Below are 20,996 nucleotides of genomic sequence, written 5' to 3' on the forward strand. Positions count from 1 at the left end.
CGCCCCGCCCAGCCCGTCCGCCCGCTCTCCTCTATGCGGCTGGCCCGCGGCTCCGGCACTGCCTCCTCCGCGCCGCTGCGCCCCGGCTGGGACGTGACCACAGCTCGCTGCCTGTCCGATCGCTTCTCCCCGGTGCTGCCCAGTGAGTGGCCGAGGCGCCTTTCCTCGAGGGGCACCTGGGAGGGGGCCGGGGGGAAGGTTCACCAGGGCCGAAGGGGGCCTCGCCGCTCCTCTTTGCCTCGGGCGCTGTGGTGGAGAGGGGACCGTGGTTTGACGGGTTTTGGCTTCCCCGGGATTAGTGACTGCGCGGGGCCGAGGTGCGGGTCGTGCGTGGGCTCCATCTGAGCCCTGGTACTGTTGCCCTTTATTTCCTGAGGCTTCTCGTATCCTCTCTGCCTCCCAGCGCCCCGGAGGTTGTCATCAGTGTTAAGCGAGGAGCCCTGGTGGGTGAGAGGATAATGAGGCTTCTTTGCTTATTCAGCCTCTGGCCTTGCTCTTGTGAGTGTGGTTGTGATATTTTGTAGCTGGACACCTGCTTGATGGGTGTAAGGCTTGTTCTAGATTACCGAGTTTATCCCAGAGGTTCCTGGGAAGTTCATAGAATCGTAGAATAGTTTGGGTTGGAAAAGACCTTAAAGATCATCCAGTTCCAACCCCCTGCTGTAGGCAGGGACACCTTCCACTAGACCAAGTTGCTCAAAGTCCCATCCAACCTGGTCTTGAACCCTTCCAGGGGCAGCCACAGCTTCTCTGGGCAACCTGTGCCAGGGCCTCACCACCTTCACAGTCAACATCATCTTCCTCATATCTAAACTCAATCTACCCTTTGTCAGTTTAAAACCATCACCCCTAATCCTATCCCTACACCCCCTGATAAAGAGTCCCTCCCACCTTTCCTGTAGCCCCTTTAAGTACTGGGAGGCCATTCTAAGGTCTCCTCAGAACCTTCTCCAGCTGAACCCCCCAACTCTCAGCCTGTCCTCACAGGGGGGTGCTCTAGCCCCCTGATCACCTTTGTGGTCTCCCTGGACTCTCTCCAACAGGTCCACATCCTTCTGATGTTGGTGCCCCCAGAGCTGGACTCAGCACTGCAGGGAGGGTTCTCATGAGAGTGGAGTAGAGGGGGAGAATCCCTTTCCTTGACCTGCTGGCCACACTTCTTGTGATGCAGCCCAGGATACAGTTGGCTTTCTGGGCAGGTGCAGTGTATCTGCACTGAACTGATGGTATTGAGGTCATAGTAATAAAGGTATTGTCTTCTAAAAATAAACTGCTAACACATAGTTATCTTAGTTAAAGTCAAATGTACATGCCAAAGATGCTGTCAGTTTACAAAGATGATTAAGAGCTGTCTGTCGGGAGCAATGTTGTATAACTTGATTAGTGCATAACATGAAAAATGTATTTTTAGCAATGGAGGCTCCATATGATGGCACTGAAGTAACTGTGGTAATGGAGGAAATAGAGGGCACTTACACTTACTCATCGCCAGTGCCATCTAAGAAGAAAAAGAAATATAAAAGTACTGGTGATCATGGAGAAAAATCCAAAAAGCCTAGGTAAGTTCCTTCTGTTTTCATTTAGCTCCTATGTAGGGTATGAGAGCAGTTTTCCTTATTTCTGATAAGAGTGAACTTTGCAGTACACTTGGAACACCTTGTGGTGTAAAACATCATGTATTATCTTGATGCTTTGGGCTTGCTCTGACATCCTTTACTGATGCTACCATTGCTCAATCTAAAGTTTGTATACGCCAGAATAGTCTGCTTTAGGCTCTTTCCCCTTATTTCAGAGGTTTTCCTCAGAATTAGTTTTCATTTGGTTAAAAAATGCATTTACAGGTAGAATTGAATGTAACATGCTTGTCATTTGACCTTGAGACAAACGTAAACCTTGTAGATTTCTTTTTCCAAAATAATTTATGTAGAATGACCTTAATGTTTTAGTTTCTGGTTGCATTCCAGATCTGCTTACCTCCTCTACTATTACGATATTTACTTGAAAGTTCAGCAAGAGCTCCCCCACCTCCCTCAATCTGAAATCAACAAAAAGATCAGTGAGAGCTGGAGGTTGCTCAGTGTGGCTGAAAAAAGCTATTACTTGGAGAAAGCCAAGCTGGAGAAAGAGGGATTAGACCCGGTAAGTCATCTTTCTGGCAATGCATTGCCATGTGGAGAGAGAGGCACTTATCTGCTTGCACAGCATTGTGTGTGGGAGAAACATTTGACTGCAGATTCCAGTTTGTATTTCTGCTTAGGACAGCCCATAAAGAAGCAGCGTGCTAGGCCACTGCATCTTGCTTTTGCCTTCTGTTCTGTCAAGGGATAATGTTTTGAAATTCAAGACAGATATGTCTAGCACCCACTGATGGGGATGGTAGTTATTTTTGTGTCATGGGGTCAGGGTGATTGAAGGTAAAGTGGATGGGAACACCAGGGCTGAGAGGGATTCTGCAAGCTCTGTCATGTGGAGAGATTCACAGGAAGCCACTTGAACTTTAGACACTAAAATAGCAGGTTTGAGAACTGAATCTCTTCCTTTTCTTGTATTCATTTATTTTATTCCATATTCTGTTTTTGCCAACAGAACTCCAAGGTGTCCACTCAAACTGCAGTAGTTCCAGACATTCCAGGTTTCCGTAAGATTCTTCCTCGCTCAGATTATATAATTATTCCCAAAACCACTCTTCAGGAAGACAGGAGCAGGCAGTCGCTGGAACTGTGTGTGACAGAGGGTCAGGCAGTGTCTGAAGGGTTAACGGCTTCCACTAATATCACAAATGTCTCCCGGGATGCTGTACAAAACATCCTTTCTGTGGACTCGAGCCATGTTGGCATTCCTGAGCAGTGCATTGCCATTGAAGGACTAGTAGAAGAGACTGCTTCCTTTGGTCAGTCTGATGCTGTGGAAGAAGTGGTTACGTCAGAGGTTCTCTCTCACTATGTTGGGGCCATGACAGAGAAAGTGCCTGGGGATATCCTCTTGGATGAAGCTTCTTTGGAAATAGAAGGGCAACCATATCAGACAGCTCGGGTGGTTATTGAAGAGACTCTAGTTAGCAGCTCCACAGACATCTCCAACGGGAGCATCGCCGTGGCCCGCCCTCAGGTTTCAGACGGTGTGTCTGTGGTGACCGTGGTGACTGGGAGGGTAAGTTTTTCTAGTGACACTCAAGACTCCTGCCAGAGTCTCACCTGAAACGTCTGAGTGCTGTTTAACACATTTTACTTAAGATTCTTGGTGGCTGCAGGAGATCCTGCATTGCCCAGCGTGCTTAACGCTCAGTGGTGAGGGAAGCGGCAGCTTTGGTAACTCGGCGATTACAGCGTCTCTGCTTGTAGATTGACTCTGCTATATGCTGCTATCACTTGTGTCTTAAGATGACTGCTTGAGTTTTTTTAACTGTTTCTTATAACAGCATTTGGAGTGGGTTCTGCTATTGGACTACAAAATTTTGGGGAGAAAAAAATGTTACCTCTCTGCTCTTGATATAGCTGTTTTGACTGCAGAGAGATAGAAGGGAGTCCTTTTAAGTTGAGGTGTTAGGGATTGGTTATAGAAAACCTTACTCTGTGAAGAATTGGATCTGTTGTTTTCAGTTTCAAGCTGTGAAGAGTTTGGTAATTTCCAGAATAGACCTGGTAAGGCCATTGCTTTTGAAATGATCACTCTCCTGCTTTCTGGTCTCATCAGTCCTTAAGACATACGTTCAGTGGTAGTGTTCATGAGAGGGTGGGATACAGGGCATCGTGTCTCTTTTTTTCTGCATTTATTTTTCCTTTGACTTCTTTTTAGGATACTGAAGAGAGTAACTCCTCCACACCCGCTACACAGTTTATTATGTTACCTTTGCCAGCTCATTCTGTTGTGGAGAACCCAGCATCAATTAAATTGGTAAGAAATTCAGTCTTGTGTGGTATTTTATTGTATAGATACATTACCATATGCTTGTCTTAAAGATGTTAGAGTAGGAAGGGTTTGATCATGATTCAGTTTTTAAAGATAATCTAATTGGGATTCGTCATGTCGTTGATATATTTCCTGTCCCTTGTTTTTTGCCTTGTATATACTAATGGCAAGGATCTGCTCTTCTGACAGGAAAATGTGAGTTCCCCAGTCTCATGGATGGCTGTTGCTTTGGCCACATGACAGGAGAGAAGCAGTGACCTCAGGTTTTGAGAACCCATGTGAAAGATTTTGTGGCCTGTTATATGAGGAGGAATAATGTTATTTCTCTAATCTAACCACTCCAGCCACCTGTATTTCTGTAGTCATTGTGGGGCTTCATTGTACAGTCAGCCCTGCAGCTCCTCATGTTGTATAAACTAGCATCAAATCCTGGATTCCAGGTCCTCTATGCTTCCAGCTGGTGGAATACTGCAGATATTTATAGTGGTGCATAGTGTGATATTCTTCGAGGTGCCTTAGAGAGAACGGACATACCTGAGGTGTTTGTTCCTCAGAAGGACCTACCTTAAATTGTCTCGTTTCTTTGACAGCAGCACTTGCATGTCCTGAAGAAAACATACCTAGAGAGGGACTTAGAGCACAACAGCTCCCTCAAGAGTGCGGAGTACAGAATGTTGAGAAGTGCTGTGTTGACAAAAACTCAGTGTGTTGATGCACTTGTCCTGACAAAGATGACAGGTTCTGCTTTAGTGGTCTTTTTATAAAGTGCCTGGTGGTGCTGCTGGTGTTACAGCAGTTTAAAGCAAGTTAAAGCACCAGGGAGTACTTGACTACTGCATACAATAACAAATTACTGCTGAAAGCTGCCTCTACATCTTGGGTGCTTGTCTTCAAGTCTTGTTGCGCTGTTGACATGAGTCTCGTAATCACATCTTGCCTCACTGTGGACTGCTGTTTGAATCATTTTTATACCATTGTATGACTTTTTCATATTCATAATAGAACTGTTACATCACTGTAAATGCAAGATTAGCTTCTCCAGTAGGTCATATGCATTGTTCATCTCTCATCTGTAATTTGATCTAAATTCTGGTAATCCTGAAAGCTCTTTTGTAGATTGAGGATTTAGACTCAGAGTAGTTATGGTGCTGACTCACTCTGATCCAACTGTGTGGTGGTTGATCAGTAAAAGGAATAATAGCAGAGGGCTGGTGATTTGCTGAATAACATTTGTAAAGTGCTTACGAGGAAAAAGGGAGCGATGAGCGCAGCTTTGTGTTTTTCAGCTCTGTAGAGAAATTCTTGACAACTCTTGTTTCAGACAACCTCCTATACTCGCAGGGGACATGGAAATTGCACCAATCCTGGTTGTTCCTTCACTTACGTCACCAGGCATAAGCCACCAAAATGCCCGACATGTGGGAACTTCCTGGGAAGGAAATGGATCCCAAAGGTAAAATTGCCTTCCCTGATTTTCAGACAAAAAATGATGGTTTTGTGGATGCCTGTGATATTTCTAGACCTGTAGATCTAGCACAAGAGGTCAGATATGCCGGAATTGATCTCTGCACTTGTGTTCCAGTGCTGGTGCTGGAGCAGGTCACCATTGCAGAGGACACTTGGCCAAGGTCAGACAGACCCGAAATCGCCACACCTGGGGTAACGATGCCACTTCTAATGGTGTCAGTTAGAGTAGATGGGGCTGCGTTTCCTATCTCTCTCTCTCATTGAGAGGCTACACATTCTTCTGTCCTTCTGCCTGCATTGTAGTAGCTGTGACTGGAAGACATTTGCCTGTTCTTCCTGCTGCAGTCCTAGCTAAGCTCAGGAATTTGGTTGAACTATTTGTTTTCTGGTAATTTATCAGCCTTTGAGGTTCTTCTACACATTGAGGTTTTCTGTGGTATTCAGCATTGTTTTTTCAACAGGAAAGGAGAACAATTCTCAGCTGCAGTAGGTATATGATCCTTTGGGAGCTAGCCAGTAAATTTTAGGCAGTGGAAGCTGAAGTGCTGTTGGGTATCGTTGGCTGATGGCCACGTGTCTGATTGTTCATGATGTTCTGACCTTTGGCTGGAAGGAAGTTCCCATGTGTTGGTGGAGTTGTGAATTTTGTTTGAGTGGAAAAGTCTTTCTCCACATGATACCTACTCTCCTTAAGTTCTTGGCATCTCCACTAGCTGTATACAGCAAAACTTGCTCCTTAAACCTTGGCAGTGTCATGGTAATTAGCTCTGAACAGATGTGCGTTCATTCAATTTCTGCCTGAAACAAGGCTCCTCAGGCACAAGTTAAAGGATGTTCTCAGTGTGAAAATCTGCATTGGCATTCAGTGGCTTTATGTGGATTTGTTCTGAACCTTCTTTGTTTTGTGTCGAGATCCATTAAACATTTAGGGGCAAGAAGTTTTTTAGGCATCTTTCAAACTCAGTAGTGTCCAAGCTGATGGCTGGGCTTCCTGCATGGCAGGAGACAAGTAGTGATGATAGCCTCTTAGCTTCTGTTCTGTGAACCTGCTGAAGTAGATCAATGGCTAACAGCAAAAATATGTTTCTACCTGAATATGGAGTGACTGCTCCTGTTAAGTCCTACATTGATTAGAACTGTAAGGTTTTAGAGGGAGTTTTCTTTCTGTCTTTTTCAGTTTTGTTCTGCTCTTCTGGGAACATGTTTGCATAAACAGTTCCACTTGTTGTTTTTGTGCTGTCATGCCTTGGGAAAAGCATACACCAGCAGATTTTTTTAACCATAGTACTGAAACTAAATATACACATACCTTCCTGTTCCTTAGAAGGGAAAGGGACTAGGTTATAAGAAGTCTGTTTTTAAAAACCTAGATTATCCTTCTGAGTATGAACTCTTTAGAGAGCTTATAATTAATGTGCTTGTCAGGCCAGAAACTCTTGATTCCATTTCACCTATCTTTTTGCATATTACTGACTCAGTCTTCTATCCTAGCTTTGTTGACCCTGATACATGACTTCTGTAGCCTTAGTCTTGAAGGTAATGTTTTTCTTAAAGTTAGAAAACCTTCCTAAATAATTCTCTCCTGAAGGAACAGACAGCGTCAGAGAGCTGAAGCTCTGAAAGGGGAGCGTAGGAGGTGGGTCCTTGTTACAGAGGGTGGTGGGTGAGTTTGTGATGTTGATGCTAATGGTGATATTTGAGGGAGTTTAAGAAAGACTGATTCTCCAAAGTAAACAGTGTCTAAAAATAATACATGAAGGGCCAGAAGGCTGATAAAATGTTAACAGGGACTTTGCTGTCGTAGGAGATGATGTCTTTCTGCTCTCGTATAGTTCACTGCTTAAACACTTTGGATTTTGCTGGTTTGATCCAGCATTAAATAGGCCATGGCAACCCTGGCATATGTGAAGGGAACTTACCTGTGAAAGCCTAGAAGTCTGAAATGTGACTATCTCTTTGTTTCCAGGAAAAGCAACCAAAAAGCAAATCTGAGCCAAATTCAGGCACCTCTCTTAAAACTCCAGCAGCTAAAAGAGGTCAACAGTCAGTATTCACAGAACCAGCAGCTGTTAACGAGAGTACCTCCAAGTCTGCCTTGGAAAGCTCGGAAGCTGTCAGCCAGCTGCTGAATGCTGTGCCTGCTGGAGGGCAAATGCAGGAGATGGAGTGGGAGGAAGTGATCATCTCTGAGGCTCACATTCTTGCAAACAGTGTGCTTGCTGAAGACGGAGGGAGTGCTGTTGGAGTGATGCTGGGTCAGGAGAGCCAGTGGCACGGAGACTCTTCGGAGCAGGCAGAAAAAGATAGTGTAGCGGTGGGGATGCCTCCATCTTCTGAGGTGCCATGTCCAAATGCCTCTGCAAAAAAGCCAATGGGGTGAGTCAGTTTTCCATATGTTACGGGACTGTGTGATGTCTGTTGTGTGCTGATGGGACTAATCCAAGAAATTGAAGGCTGTTGGCAGTGCTTTCTGTGAGACCTCTTCTGTTTGCTGTCTGTTTTGTGCCAGTTCAGGATTGTTCCTTTGAGATTTTGTCCATCAGAGCTAGTTTGTTGGGGGTTTTTTAAGTAACAATTGTAGTCATGGGGCAGATGTATCCTTAGCACTATTAGTCCTTTCTACTCCAATAGCTGTGATTATTGTGCTAATAAAGCACAGGTCAGGGAAGAAAACAAAACTGAGGCTGAGGGGGATATTGATGGAATTTTTTTCCAGTTGTAGCTCTTGTCTTTCAGAATTGATGCTCCGGCTCCTACACAAAAAGGACAAGAAGTAAAGAGTAAACCAAGACCTAAGCCCTCTTTGCTGGCTGCAGCAAGACCCATGCGAGCCATTCTGCCTGCACCGGCCAGCGTGGGGAGAGAAGCCAGCACTGAGCAGCCCAACAACAGACAGGCCTTTGCAAATACTGGTAAAAGCAGTATTCTCTGGTGTGCTTTGGGAGTAGCTGTCTTTCCTCGCCATGTTGAGGTGGTCTCTGTCAAATAAGATGATACGTCTGAAGGGAGATGGTGACCTATGCTAGGAAAAACTCACTTTTTCTCTCTGAGAGTGTGGGTAAATGGGCCACAAAACACCAAATTCAGAGGAAAATTCTCATATGGCTATGGTGGCATTTACCCAAAGATGTCAGAATGAAACAGGACCTGTTTTTTTCATACCTAACCTGCTGCATCCTTTTCTTCCTTCAAGACAAGCATTCCCCTGTGAGAACATCAGGCTTGAAGCCCAGTACGCTGAAACAATTGGGCCAGTCGATTCTGCAGCCACCAAGTGCTGAGGAGCGAAAGGTACCTATGGTTTGTCCTTTGATTGCATGTTACTTCCCCAGATGAAGGATATGACCCGAATGGTGAGAAATAGAACATAAAAATCTAGCAGCCTGATGGTGATGAGATCTGTGACTGACAGTCTTTGTGATAAGGCTTGGAAGCAGTGTGAATGCTGCATGGCTGACTGTAGGAACCGAACTGGGAGATGCTGTGGGATGATCCTTCTGCTGCCTGCTCTGAGAACCTCCCAGCTACTTCCAGAAGATGTTTTGAGGATCTGCTTTGATAATCTGACATGCTGAGTCCTGGGTCTTTCACTCGTGAAATATGGCTGGAGTACTTCTGTTTGAATTGTAATGTCTTAGCATGAAAAACAGTGTGTTGTAATCCTCTGATATTAAATGATCATTAATTGATTTACTGAGGAGAAAAAATGCTAATAGGTATTGCTTACAGAATGTATGTATTCGGTAGTAGGTGTCTCATGGACGTTGTTTTTTCTGCTTTCAATCTCCAGCTCCACAGTGGTTTGACCAGCAGAGCATCTCAGGTTAAAGTAGTGGAGGTCAAACCAGACGCACTCCCTTCCTACAAATACAGCTGCACTGTAACTTTGGTGAGAATTTTTCAGATGGTCTGACTTACGCTGTGGGGAGTGTCATCTCTGGGGTGAGACTGTTCTGTGACTTCCGTTTTACTGACTTGCAGAAATGTATCTTGTATTTAGTGTGAGACAGTCTGTACTTTGTCATCTGTTGACCTAATCCAGGGTGACTGTACTCTGTTGCAGTCATGTTTGGGACCTTTTTAAGAACTGGATTTTTCTTCATGTCCTGGCATAATCCCCATCCCCTCTTTGAGTTCAGCAGGGGAGGATCAGTGGTTTCTGAATGAATTGAATATGTTAAGTGTTTGTGGTCTCTGGAATAGGCCCCAAAATGTTTAAGTGCCGGTTAAAATATTCTGTGCAAAGTGACAATGCCTGCTATTTGACCTTTAAACGAGGCATTATAAAGTGGGGAAAAAGCATATGATGTTCAGGCAGACTTTTCTAGAATCTAGTTGGCATAGAATCACAGAATTATTTAGGCTGGAAAGGACCTTTAAGATCATCGAGTCCAACTGTTAAAAGACTAAGGCATATAAAAGTCAAAGTCAGCAAACATCTTTTTTGTGTCCTTCAGGATTTGGGATTGGCAACATCACGTGGCAGAGGGAAGTGCAAGAATCCCTCTTGTAGTTACATGTATACAAACAGGCACAAGCCACGGATCTGTCCAAGCTGCGGATACAACCTTGCCAAAGACAGAGCTGAGAAAACAGCAAAATCCCTGGTAAGGTTCAGCATAGTTCATCTTGTCAAATGGCCATTGTGGGGTGAGCAGGGAAGTACCTTAGTTTGCAAGCGCCCATGGGAATAAGTTAATTTTTTTTTGATTATGGTGAGCTTTTCTAATAGAGTAATGTCCTGTTGGAAATACTTGTGATGATGTGTGTACTGTCCAGCTCCTGCAGCAGTGGTGCTTCAGGCTGCAAACGAGACTGAGTGTGCTCAGTTCTACCACTGGATGGCTTCATAACTTTAAAAATTCTTGCAGCCTGCCAATACATGCTGGGGAAATCACCCCTGAAGTCACATTTGTTGTATCGGCTTTGTTGAACTTCAGACTTCATCAATAAACTCCCAAGTTTACCATGCTTGGTGACCAGTTTGTGGCTAATTTCAGTCAAGTTAGTACATTTTGTATTAGAGCTTCCCATTTTTAGGGGTTTGTAGTGCAACTTTACTCCCAGCCTGAATTTATTTCTGGTTGCATTACTTTTTTTTTTTTTTTTTTTTTTTTTTTTTTTTTTTCTGTTGTAGAAAGATGTTTTTCAGTTGTCTGCTGTTCTACATGGATAAAAAGAATGAATTCTGGGTTTTGTTTGTTTGGCTTTTTTTGTATTTGAAGTTTCAAAGGTTAGATTTATAAAGAGGAGCTGTCCTGTTCTTAGCTGAAATGCCCACTCAGCATATGGACAGACTACATCTTAGTCCGTGTGGTAATATAACTCTTCCAGTTGCTTTTTTATTTTATTTTGAAGAACATAACTGTGTAGTGCTTTTTAAAAAAAACAAACAAACTGAAATGGCCTGTGTGAAACTCACACATAAGCAACTGTGTAAGGAACAGCAGTGTGCTTAGCTCAGCTTGCATTTTGAGAGGCCTGTGGCTTGTCTCTTCCTCATTTAGTTTTTTTATTTTCTGGTTCTAGATGTGTTGAACATTCCTATTGCATAGTTCGTTGTTGTCTCTGGGCTTTGGACTCATCATTTAGCTCATTGCTAGACTAGAGAGAAAAACAGGTTGAAACATTGGCAGAAGAGTTTAAGTGATTAAACAGATTAGCCTGTTTGCATTCTTGCTGTTCTTATGAGCTACCTAGAGCTTGGTTCTCCTGTGTTTGTGAATTTTGTCTTGATAGTATATGTGTGTTGGGAGGGTGGTGTCTGAGGACTATAGTTGATCAATTGTAATTGATTAGTGTGTTCTGTAGCCCCTAGTTTGCATTTAGTGCTCGTCTCTGGCTTCTGGAGAGGTGTGCAGGTTGCCGTGGCTGAGTGTGTTACAGAGGAGAACGTGCCTGATAACCTGTGGAGAAAGGCAATGACGATTGCCAGGATTGTTGAAGTGTTTATATACCTGTTGGTGGTTGTTCTCACCCTCTCAATCCTCAATCCCTGTGCTGACACTCCAATTTAATGGCAAATCTGCCATGGTCTAGCAGTGTTACAGGAGTACCTTAAAGGTTGGGCTGTAATAAAGTATTTTTGGTGAAGTAACTTTGTCTTGAAGCTACTCTCTGGAGTCAATGACTGAGCAGTGGAGTAGAAGTTAAGTCTGCTGGGTACAAAGGTTACTGTGTTTCTCCTATGTTTTATGACTTCTTTGGGCTTCTTAATATTTCATCCCTACTCTTGCCTAGTTGAATATGTGAGTGTTTTACTTGCTTTCCAGGAGGTCAGTCCAGGTCAGTCTGATGTGCTGAACACCAGCGAGCCCCTAACCCCATCCCAGAAAGAGATCCAGCGCCAATCCACCCTGCAGTTGCTGCGCAAGGTAATGCAGATCCCAGAGAACGAATCGGAACTGGCCGAGGTCTTCGCACTCATCCATGAACTCAACAGCTCGAGGCTCATCCTCTCCAACGTGAGTGAGGAGACGGTCACCATAGAGCAGACCTCCTGGTCAAACTACTATGAGTCTCCATCTACGCAGTGCCTCCTCTGTAACAGCCCATTGTTCAAAGGGGGACAGAAGTAAGATTCTGTTTTAGACTTGTGACTCTTTCAACCTCGTGCTGATACTCTATGTTACAAGCATGCCTGAAATAATATTTGCTTTAGCCCCTGGTACTGGAGCTGCTGTAAGTGACACTGAATAAGGTACATATGTGTGGAAAGGGTTTAGCTGCTTCTGTTCTGAAACAATAGGCTGTTTCTGTTTCTCCTGTGCAGTGTAGTTTTGTCGTAGTTACCATTTCTGTACAGCAGGAGAGCTTGATCAAAGAGTGACTGCTAAGTCTAGATGTAATTTTTTTTTCCCCTTGAATCAGAATCTTTTCATTAGTCATCCCTTCTTTGTTTCCCAGTCTGATGTTTTGAGGCTGACAGAGGCAAAATTGTGGGATTAGAGATACTTGTTATGTGATTTCTCTTTCCTCTCTCTTCCTGATCTGAATATTTCCTGTGGATCTTTTTGCTTATGATGTTTTAGTTCTTTTCATGGCTTAGCGTGGGCTTGAGTGAATCCTTTTCTGGAACAAATATCCAAATTGAAACCTGAATGACTTTCAGAAATTACCAATATATAGGCAAGATTACCTTAACTAGATTTCTGTAAAAGCCTGTAGGATATCTCCTCGCTGAGTCTCCCAAACATCCTCTTGTTGCTGAAAGCCTGAGCTGAAATGTTCCCCACAGCAAAATGTGTAGTTTACTGTTGTATTTCTTGATACCAGTCAAGGATGTTTGCTTTGGTCAGGCTAGTACTAACTGAGATTTTTCCAGCAGGGATAATTTTTGTACTCAGTAATTTTTGCAAAACAGAGCTATCTTGCACCCTGTCCCTCACCTTGTGACTTACTAACCTGTGCATTGTAAATCCTCGCTCAGTGCTGGGCTGCTTTGCAGTGCTCTGAGTGTGGGACTCGTGTGTGCCTGCATAGGCTCTAATTAAACCCCTGGCAGTGGGAGGGAGCTAGCTTTGACTTTGATTCCTATTTTCTCAGGGGGACAGCTGTATTTCTGCCACTAAGGCACAACTGTCATTTTCTTGTCTGAACTTCCTCCTTGGCAGCTGTACTGTGGAGGATCAGGCCTTTCTGAATGTGTGTGTGTGCAGGGACAGGCTGTCAGGTAGAATGTGTTACTAGCCACCACTTGCTGCCCCACAGCAGTAGGGCTGATGCTCTCCCAGGGCATCTGGGGCCACAGATTTTTCTCCACTTCTCCAGTACTATGTGCCTGTTGTATGGAGCTGGAGAGATCCTGCAGTGCTGTTAAAAGAATGTGAGCAGTGACCTGACTCTGCCAGGGGAATTAATTCTAAAATGTAACTTTTGGGTTTTTTCCTGGCATGAAATGATGTGAACTGTCTTATACTGACATACTAATGAAGTGATCTCAACTAGAACATTTTAAGTTATGACAGGACTGGACTGAAACCTGTTGACCTGATTCTGAGTTGTCTTTTGTTGTCTGTTACAGCTCCCTTGCTGGTCCTCAGGAGTGCTGGCTGCTGACAGCTAATAGATTACAGGTGGTTACAGCTCAGGTCAAAGTGTGCTTGAACCTGCAGTGTCTGGCCCTCCATAGCTTCACTGATATTTACACAGGTAGGAAAAATATAAGCATATTGACTTACAGCACGACTGAAGCCTAAACCCTTCAGAAGCCTTGGGACTGTATCAGGGCATTGTCTTTGCACAGAAAAGCCCGTTCCCTGCCCCAGTGTATTAAACTGGAATTATTTTTGATTTGCACTATTCTGCTTATTCTGCAAGTAAATCTGTATTTGTGAGGAAAGCACATATGGGTGATTAGATGAAGAAGACTGTGCCTTGCTTTGCTGGTGTAGGTCTCCTCTGTGTAAGTGGTGGATGTTGAGTTCTGCAAGACAGCCCCAGAGATCATAGTCAGAGACATCTCTGCAGAGTGCTGTTCTCAGGGCTGACTAGTGAGGCTCAGTGGCAGTCACTGTGGGCCTTCTGCAAGGCAGCGTGGACCTGAGGAAATGGATTGGTTGCCATTCCTTGTAGCTTTTTTAGTTTAAAGCCAAGTCTGTGAAAGGAGCTAATCTTGCTAATGTGCAGAGGGAACAGTCCCAGAAGCACTATCTGGATGTTTTTATTATCCTCTGAACTATACTCATATGAGTATTTTGCATGTCAGTAGGGAATCTTTTTCACTGTAAGGAAGATCTGGGACCCTACAGACAATAACTGTCTTATTTTAACTGCAGGCCTTTTCAATGTGGGTAACAAGTTGCTAGTGAGCTTGGATCTTCTGTTTGCAATCCGAAACCACATTAAACTTGGAGAGGATCCCAGAGTGGCTGTTGGCAATATTCTTGACTCTGTTCAGGAGCAAACTGGTGGGTTCTCCTTCTTGGTTTTTACCCTAACACACCAAACTGTGACTAGCTGATGATTGCTAGGTTATAAAAAAGGCAAAGCCCACGTCTTCTGGTGTGGTATGTTTCTGTTAAATTACTTCCTAAAGCCAGCAGTACCTCTGACTAGTTCTTTGTAACAGTTCTCTGGAGGACAGGTTTGGTTTTATTCTGCATAGGAGAGTTCTACCTTCCCACTGACTTTAGGAAGTGAAAGCTTTAACAGTGGCATGTTCTCTTTTCAGAAAAAAGCCTGAGCCCTGATGAGCAGGTTCAGCTCCAGGAACTGTTGTGCAATGGCTACTGGGCCTTTGAGTGCCTCACAGTCCGGGATTACAATGATATGATCTGTGGAATCTGTGGCATAACCCCCAAGGTGGAAATAGCTCAGAGGAATGTGGAAAATGTCCTGGCACTGAAAAACATAGAGGTAGGCTTTTCACAAACTTCACATCCTGTTCATGTTCAAAGCAGATCGTAATGACTTTTGCTGACTCTGGTCTTCATGATGCACGATAATTACATGAGACCTTTGAGAGCAGTTTTCTGCTGATGCCATGCAAGAGGATGTGGCTGGAGTGGTGATGCCTGCACTTCCTCTTAGAGGTGTTGATCTATAGTTTGGGGAAAACAAGATCCTCTGTCCCTGGACCACAGCTTTTGTCCAGCAGCCTCTGGCAGTAGGGACCTTGGATGAAAGTTGCTCAACTTGGCCTTCTTCCTTTAATACAAAGGCATTCTTTTTTTTTTTTTCCCAAAAAAATAATGTTCCCCAGTTTCCTTGAGGTGCTGTCCTCTCTAATGGGGAAAAAAGCCCAACTGCCTGGCTTTTATGTCAAATAAATCTTTAACTCTCACCCAGCAAAAATTGTGGAGAACTCTAGGAGCCTGAAGTCATTTTGTTTTATGTGGGCTGAGCACTCTCCTGGGTATAGTCCTCGTGCCTTGAGTGAGGCTGACACACAACTGTCACATGAACTAGTTATTTGTATTTGACCAGTGTGTTTCTTGCTCTTTGTAGTTTACTTGGCCAGAATTCTTGCCATCGAGTGAAGTGAATGTAGAAGACTTCTGGTCCACGATGGAGACAGAGGTGATTGAGCAGGTGGCTTTTCCTTCTAGCATCCCCATCACAAAGTTTGATGCCTCTATTGTTGCTCCTTTCTTCCCTCCACTGATGAGAGGAGCGATGGTGATCAATACTGAGAAGGACAAGAACCTGGACGCGCAGCCAGTGCCAGGTAACTGCTGAGGTTGTGCTTGTGAAGTTTGTGCTTTATGTGGTGGTGACTTCCAACTTTTGGTGGTGGTTAGAGTTGAGAATTGATGGTTGCATGACTTTAAAAGTTATGTCTGCTGAGAGAAGGCAAGAATGCTGGGGTGAGTTCACCTGTTCTCAGGACACTTAGCATCTTGAGCTTTGGCCTGCCTAGTGAAACTTGAATGCACTGGTGTGCTCTGATGCATTTGAGATGTGGGGGACAAGAGAGCACTGCACCCCAAATGAGATATGGTCTGACTGCAGAGGGATGCATGTATAACAGGAACACCAGTCAGTATTTGTTTTGTGTTAGACCGATACTTGGCCTGTGAAATCTGCAGGTAGTGCTTGGTATATTGATATCACAATCTCAATGAAGGTGAATGAGGTTTTACAGAACTTGAAAAAGACTAGGAAATGGATGTGCTAGACTTGATCAGTGTTGTCAGCTTTCAGTATATCCAGGGCATTGACTGCATGTAACAAGAAACCATGAGATGAATAAGCTCAGATGTACGAGAGCTAAACTTAGTTAGCACTGGGTTCACTGAACAGTTTAGGTATTAGGTGTAAGAAGGAAACTGGCTTTGCAGGCTTAACAAGTGTATGAGTAGGCTTTGCAGACAGGACTGCAGCTGTTTTAGAGAGTTGAGCTGCAGAAGGGCTACATGGGCTTTCAAGAAGCAGAGCTCCAGAGAAAGAACTGGGGAGGAGATGTGAAGGGTGAGCCTGGAGCTGCTCTGTCTGAAAGCTGCAGTCACATTTCTCTGCACTCGTCTGTCACTTGTGTATCTTCACATCAGTCCAGCCAGTCATTTGAAGCTTACAAAAGACAGGTTAGACAAGTGCTCATGGAGTCTGTGGCTCTGCTGGGCTCAGTCTGGTGAGCTCACTAGCCAAGGGTTCGAGGGGAGTGTGGGCTGTGACATACTTGGGAAATAGGATTAGTCACACCTTTTGCTTGCTGGCAGTTGGTTGTGCAGTCTCTGCGTCTGTAGTCTTCAGAAGAAATTATTTTGGTGACTTCCCTACCTGAGAATGAGTCTATGACTTGTTTCCTGCCTTTGCAGGTAATGGGAGTGCCTTGGTGAGGCTCCTTCAGGAAGAAATCGTCAGGCTTGAGCTGATAAGCTCTTACAGTGAGGAAGAGCTGCAGAGCTTTCTGACACAGTGTGGCATCCCCTGGGAGGCTTCAGATACAAAGGTAATGGCTTGTTTGCCCACATACAAGCCTGAAGGAGTGGAGCTGTTCTTCACTGTCTTCCCTCACTCACACTTGCTGTCCTAGATAATTAACTGCTCATCTGAGTGCGCTAAGGGCAGGGGTGGGTTAGAAGTGAGTGCCTGCAGATTACAGGATAATTTACACATGGTGAAATAAATTGAACCTTTGTGGGCTAGAAGAAAGGAAGCCTGTAATTACCTTGTCACAGGCTCAGCATTGTGTAATTGCTTGTCATCCTCACGGTGCTGAGCGTAGGATTAGGAAGTTATTGGATGAAGTGCAAATTAGGATTTGGAAGACCTTACCTGCAGCTGCCTCCTTCTCTGGAGGAGCCCATTAATTTTAGCCACATACAGACTTTCTCTGGGGCCCGTCTTTTCCAGGACCAGCTCTGCTACTCCCTCCTGGCACTCTATGAGTTTATACAGAATGGGACAAGCATCACACAAGCCTCTGCACATCACACAGGAGGGAAAATCTACAAAGTGTGTCCACATCAGGTAAGGAAGGCTGGAGTCAGCAATGTTCTTTCTTACCTTGCTATTCACTATTATCTGACTTACCAGTGTGGAACTGCCTCATTAAATAGAAGCAATGGAGTGAGCCCTCTGAGCCTTGGAAATGAAACGTCACTGCCTCAGGGGCTTGGCGTATGAGCAGTCTTGCAGGGGATTTCAAGATCAACTAGTGATCTGAAGCCTGGTTTTGATGTCACTGCTGAGATGGAGTTGAAAATCACTTCCTAAACAAGATAAAGTAAATGTGTATGAGGAGGAAACAGAATATCTCTAGGGAAAGTAACTGTCTGGTTACTGAATTGTCTGGAATACCTGAAAGGAAGCTTAACTTTTCTTAAGACTGTATTCAGTTTTCAGGATAAGTTTTCAGTTTTATTGTGGTGTTTGGTGTTAATCCTTTTCTTTCCAGGTTGTGTGTGGCTCGAAGTACATAGTCAGAGGAGAAAATGCCCGAGATCATGTGGACTTGTTGGTTTCCTCACGTCACTGGCCTCCAGTGTATGTTGTTGATACAGCCTCTTCAGTGGCACTGTGTGCAGATGTCTGCTGTCCTGGCCTGACTTCACAGATGTGGGGGAAGAACCAGGGCTGCTTCTCTGACCCAATGGATCCTCCAATGGTTAGTTATGTTCACCTTTTCACTCAGCTATGCCAGTCTAATATGGAAAAGTTTCAAGTGAGATTTAAAATAAGAATAAAATTTTAAAAATACGTGTAACCTGCATTGTGCCTCGAGATAATTGGACCTGCTGAGTGTCTCCTGACTCGCAGCTTTGCCAGGGCATAGCTTCTGAGCATAGCAAAAAGCATTACATGTTGCTTGGGGCATTGTATTAGGTTCCTGCCCCTTAATAGGAAGAGCTGTGCTGGAAGTGTGTTGTAACAGTTCAAATCATGACCTTTGGGGCATGTCGCTTATTTTGACACAGCAACTCGCTTCTCTCAAACTAATGCTATTACTGGAGAAATGGGAGAGGAAGTGGGGTTGTCAGTGCCTTGGGATTATATCTGAGGGCATAGGAGTGAGGAGGAGGCATACAGAGCCACCTTTGTGGTGTGCAGGGGAAGCCTGAATCAGCCCTGCCTCTGTCCGGGGTCGTAGCACTGGTTGGAGTTCAGCCACACAGTAGCTTTGTCTTGTTCTTCTTGGCCACGAGAAATTTGCTGCTTGTTCTACTTGGTGCGTGTCTCTCTCTCTCCCAGTATGTGTCCTGCCCTGAACTGCTAGACCAGCACTACAGCGTAGACATGACTGTGGCTGAGCACTCTGTTCAGCACCCAGTCACCAAGTCGTCAGCACGCCGCATTGTTCACATGGGTTCGGAACAGAACAGCCACGGAGATCCAACGGCCCGGCACCACTGCATCTCCCTGTGCCGGGAGCTGGAGCCCTACGGTGCCATCATCGCTGCGATCAACGACAGCAAAACGAGCAACATCCGCCAGAGGCCCATCACCTTTGAGAATGCCACGCACTATTACCTCTACAACCGCCTCATGGACTTCCTCACCAGCAGGGAAATTGTGAATCGGCAGATCCAGGAGATCGTACAGAGCTGCCAGCCGGGGGAGGTGGTCATTCGTGATGCTCTCTACCGGCTTGGCGTGGCCCAGATTAAAACAGAAACAGAAGAGGATGAAGAGGGGAAGCAGGAGGATGATAGAGGTTGCTGAGGAACAAGCCAGCTTGTTGGTTTCTTTCTGGTGGTGTGGATGGGTGGGCTGGGCCAGCTTCTGCGAGGTTTGGGCAGCTGTCTGGCTTGAGAGTTTTATTTTTACAGGTTGGAGATGTGATGCCGGTGGCTTTGACTGCTGTTAATGACCAAAGAGCTGTGTGCTTCCATAGCGTCATGATAGCTGCTGCGAGCGTGGATCTGTCACCCCCTTGCTGAAGGCTACAGCTGCCTCCTGAGGTGTGCAAGGGACCCGCTGTGCAGTGGTGTGGAATGTTCCCCTCCCTGCAGCCGGCGAGTGGAGAAGGAAGAGGCATTTCTGTGGCAGTGGGGAGTGAGCCTGGTCAAGTGCAGTTTTTTTTTTTAATTCTGAATCTTGCTTGCCGACTTCTTTGTGCATATTGGTGGCAGGGGTGGGGGTGTGGGAGCAGGCCTGAAAGGCAGACAGCTAAGAACGTTTCCCCCAAAATGTTCTGAATAGATTAGTTTAGGACACCGACTCCTGCTTGGGAAACCTGCAGAGCTTTCGTGTGCATTGGCTGCAGGGAGTCTTTAGTCGAGGAGGAGGAGTCGTGCAGCTTTAACTCACTGTATCTGGGAGCCTCCCTGGAGGCTGCACTCCTGGATCCAGGATTGCAGGTGCTTTGGCTGCAGAAAGATTTTAGAATTTTTTTTTTGTCCCCTCACATAAGCACTAATAATTTAGAAGCTGAAACATAAAGTGAGTGAAAACTGTTCTGTCTGCCAGGGGAACTCGCTGGAGGGCTGTGTGAGCATGGTGTAAGGTAGTGGGACACTCAAAATTTCTGTGCTGTCCCTCTGGACACTATTTTAGCAGTTTAATTCTGTTCAAGGACTTGCATTTCTATGGTCCTGCCCTTAGAACAGAATCAGAAAGACTGTGGGATCAAGAAGAAACGATGAATGCAGCGTCCCCAGAGCGAGCAGGGTTCATTGTTCCTCCTACAGAGGCAGTGCTGCGAGAGCTGCAGTCCTGGCACTCTCTCAGGCGTTGTATTTGCCCTGCCCGTGTCCGCGCAGCGCCGTGGGGGTTAGAGGAGTCTCATGCTGCTCCTCACTGAGCCCTCTGCCCCTGCAGTGTCTGAAGACCGCCTTGGGCTGTGGTTGCAAAGCTCCGCACGTTGTCTGCTGCCGGCTCCCTCTTGCTGGCGGTGAAGGTGGATGGATGTTTGCTGTGAGATGCAGAGGAGAGAAGTGGGATGCTGGGCTGCTGAGTTGCCATCCAGGGGGTTTGAGCAGTGGGGAAGATTCAGAAGCTTGTGGTGTGGTTGAAAACTCCCTTCTGTGAAGGGGAACCTCTTGAGTACCGTACTGTTAAAGTAAATGTATTAAGTCTGAGCAAATGCAGTAATTATGGCTTGGGGTTTTTCTGTTAAGAACATTTAACTTATTATAAGAGACATTAGTGACTTTTTTCAGTCAGTGATAAAATTTAATAAATTATCTCCAATTTTTGGGGTGAAACTGTGGCCATGTGACTTGTTTGTTGTGTACAAGACCTGGAGGACTGCAGAGGGAAGGGGCACAAACACTGTGTGTACACCACACTTCCAGTCTTGCTGCTGTGGTGGTGGTAGAAAGCCTGGAATTCTCAGAGGCAAGGTCTTCTGAGCAGAGCAGCTCTGCCACCACTCCAAAGTGTCAGATTATCCTGCTAAGTGCAGTTAAAATGTGGTTCTTATGGGGGGCAAGAAAGGAGCTTCTGCACATGGTTGACTCCCCTGGTCTATCTGTTGTGCATTTCCCTGCGCAGGGCAGCTCCTGAGGTGACTTTCAGAGGAGAGAGGCTGCAGCTGGTGGCAGTAACTTCTCTTCAGGCTGTGTTCAGTTGGCTGGAGCTCCAGTAAGCTTGAGTCTGGTCACCAGGGCCCTTTGGCCTCAGACTGACACCACAGTGACCTGTCTCATGTTCCAGCATCACCCTTGAAATTCATCCACCATTATATCCATGCATGGGGACAATTTCATTTTCCCAGTTACAGACAGGCCAGTCAG

At 45.3% G+C, this 20,996-nt stretch overlaps 1 protein-coding gene across 2 annotated transcripts; it reads left to right on the forward strand.

Moving 5' to 3' along the window:
- Nucleotides 1-6: 6 nt before the first annotated feature.
- HMGXB3 (HMG-box containing 3) lies at nt 7-20,812 on the forward strand. 2 transcript variants are annotated; one of them, XM_026858323.1, is made up of 20 exons: nt 7-142; nt 1,412-1,559; nt 1,965-2,139; nt 2,587-3,150; nt 3,796-3,894; nt 5,231-5,362; nt 7,343-7,752; nt 8,113-8,288; nt 8,570-8,667; nt 9,167-9,265; nt 9,834-9,983; nt 11,652-11,950; nt 13,400-13,527; nt 14,154-14,285; nt 14,549-14,733; nt 15,325-15,544; nt 16,635-16,768; nt 17,173-17,289; nt 17,717-17,926; nt 18,511-20,812. In XM_026858323.1, exons 1-20 carry the CDS (start codon nt 34-36, stop codon nt 18,979-18,981), a joined length of 4,056 nt encoding a protein of 1,351 aa, XP_026714124.1. In that variant the 5' UTR covers nt 7-33; the 3' UTR covers nt 18,982-20,812. The 2 variants fall into 2 exon arrangements, with proteins under 2 accessions (XP_026714124.1, XP_026714123.1); XM_026858322.1 differs by having other exon boundaries at nt 11,649-11,950; nt 18,511-20,810.
- The last annotated feature ends 184 nt before the right edge of the window (nt 20,813-20,996 follow it).

The sequence above is a fragment of the Athene cunicularia genome (genome assembly GCF_003259725.1).
Source record: "Athene cunicularia isolate RWA chromosome 13 unlocalized genomic scaffold, athCun1 chr13_part1, whole genome shotgun sequence".
NCBI classification, from domain to species: Eukaryota; Metazoa; Chordata; class Aves; order Strigiformes; family Strigidae; genus Athene; species Athene cunicularia.

Coding starts and splice junctions, on each gene's coding strand:
- HMGXB3 (XM_026858322.1), top strand. CDS start 34: ATGCGGCTGGCCCGCGGCTCCGGCACTGCCTCCTCCGCGCCGCTGCGC. Junction 2,140..2,586: donor AGAAAGAGGGATTAGACCCG/GTAAGTCATCTT, acceptor TTTTGCCAACAG/AACTCCAAGGTGTCCACTCA. Junction 16,769..17,172: donor GGGAGGCTTCAGATACAAAG/GTAATGGCTTGT, acceptor CGTCTTTTCCAG/GACCAGCTCTGCTACTCCCT.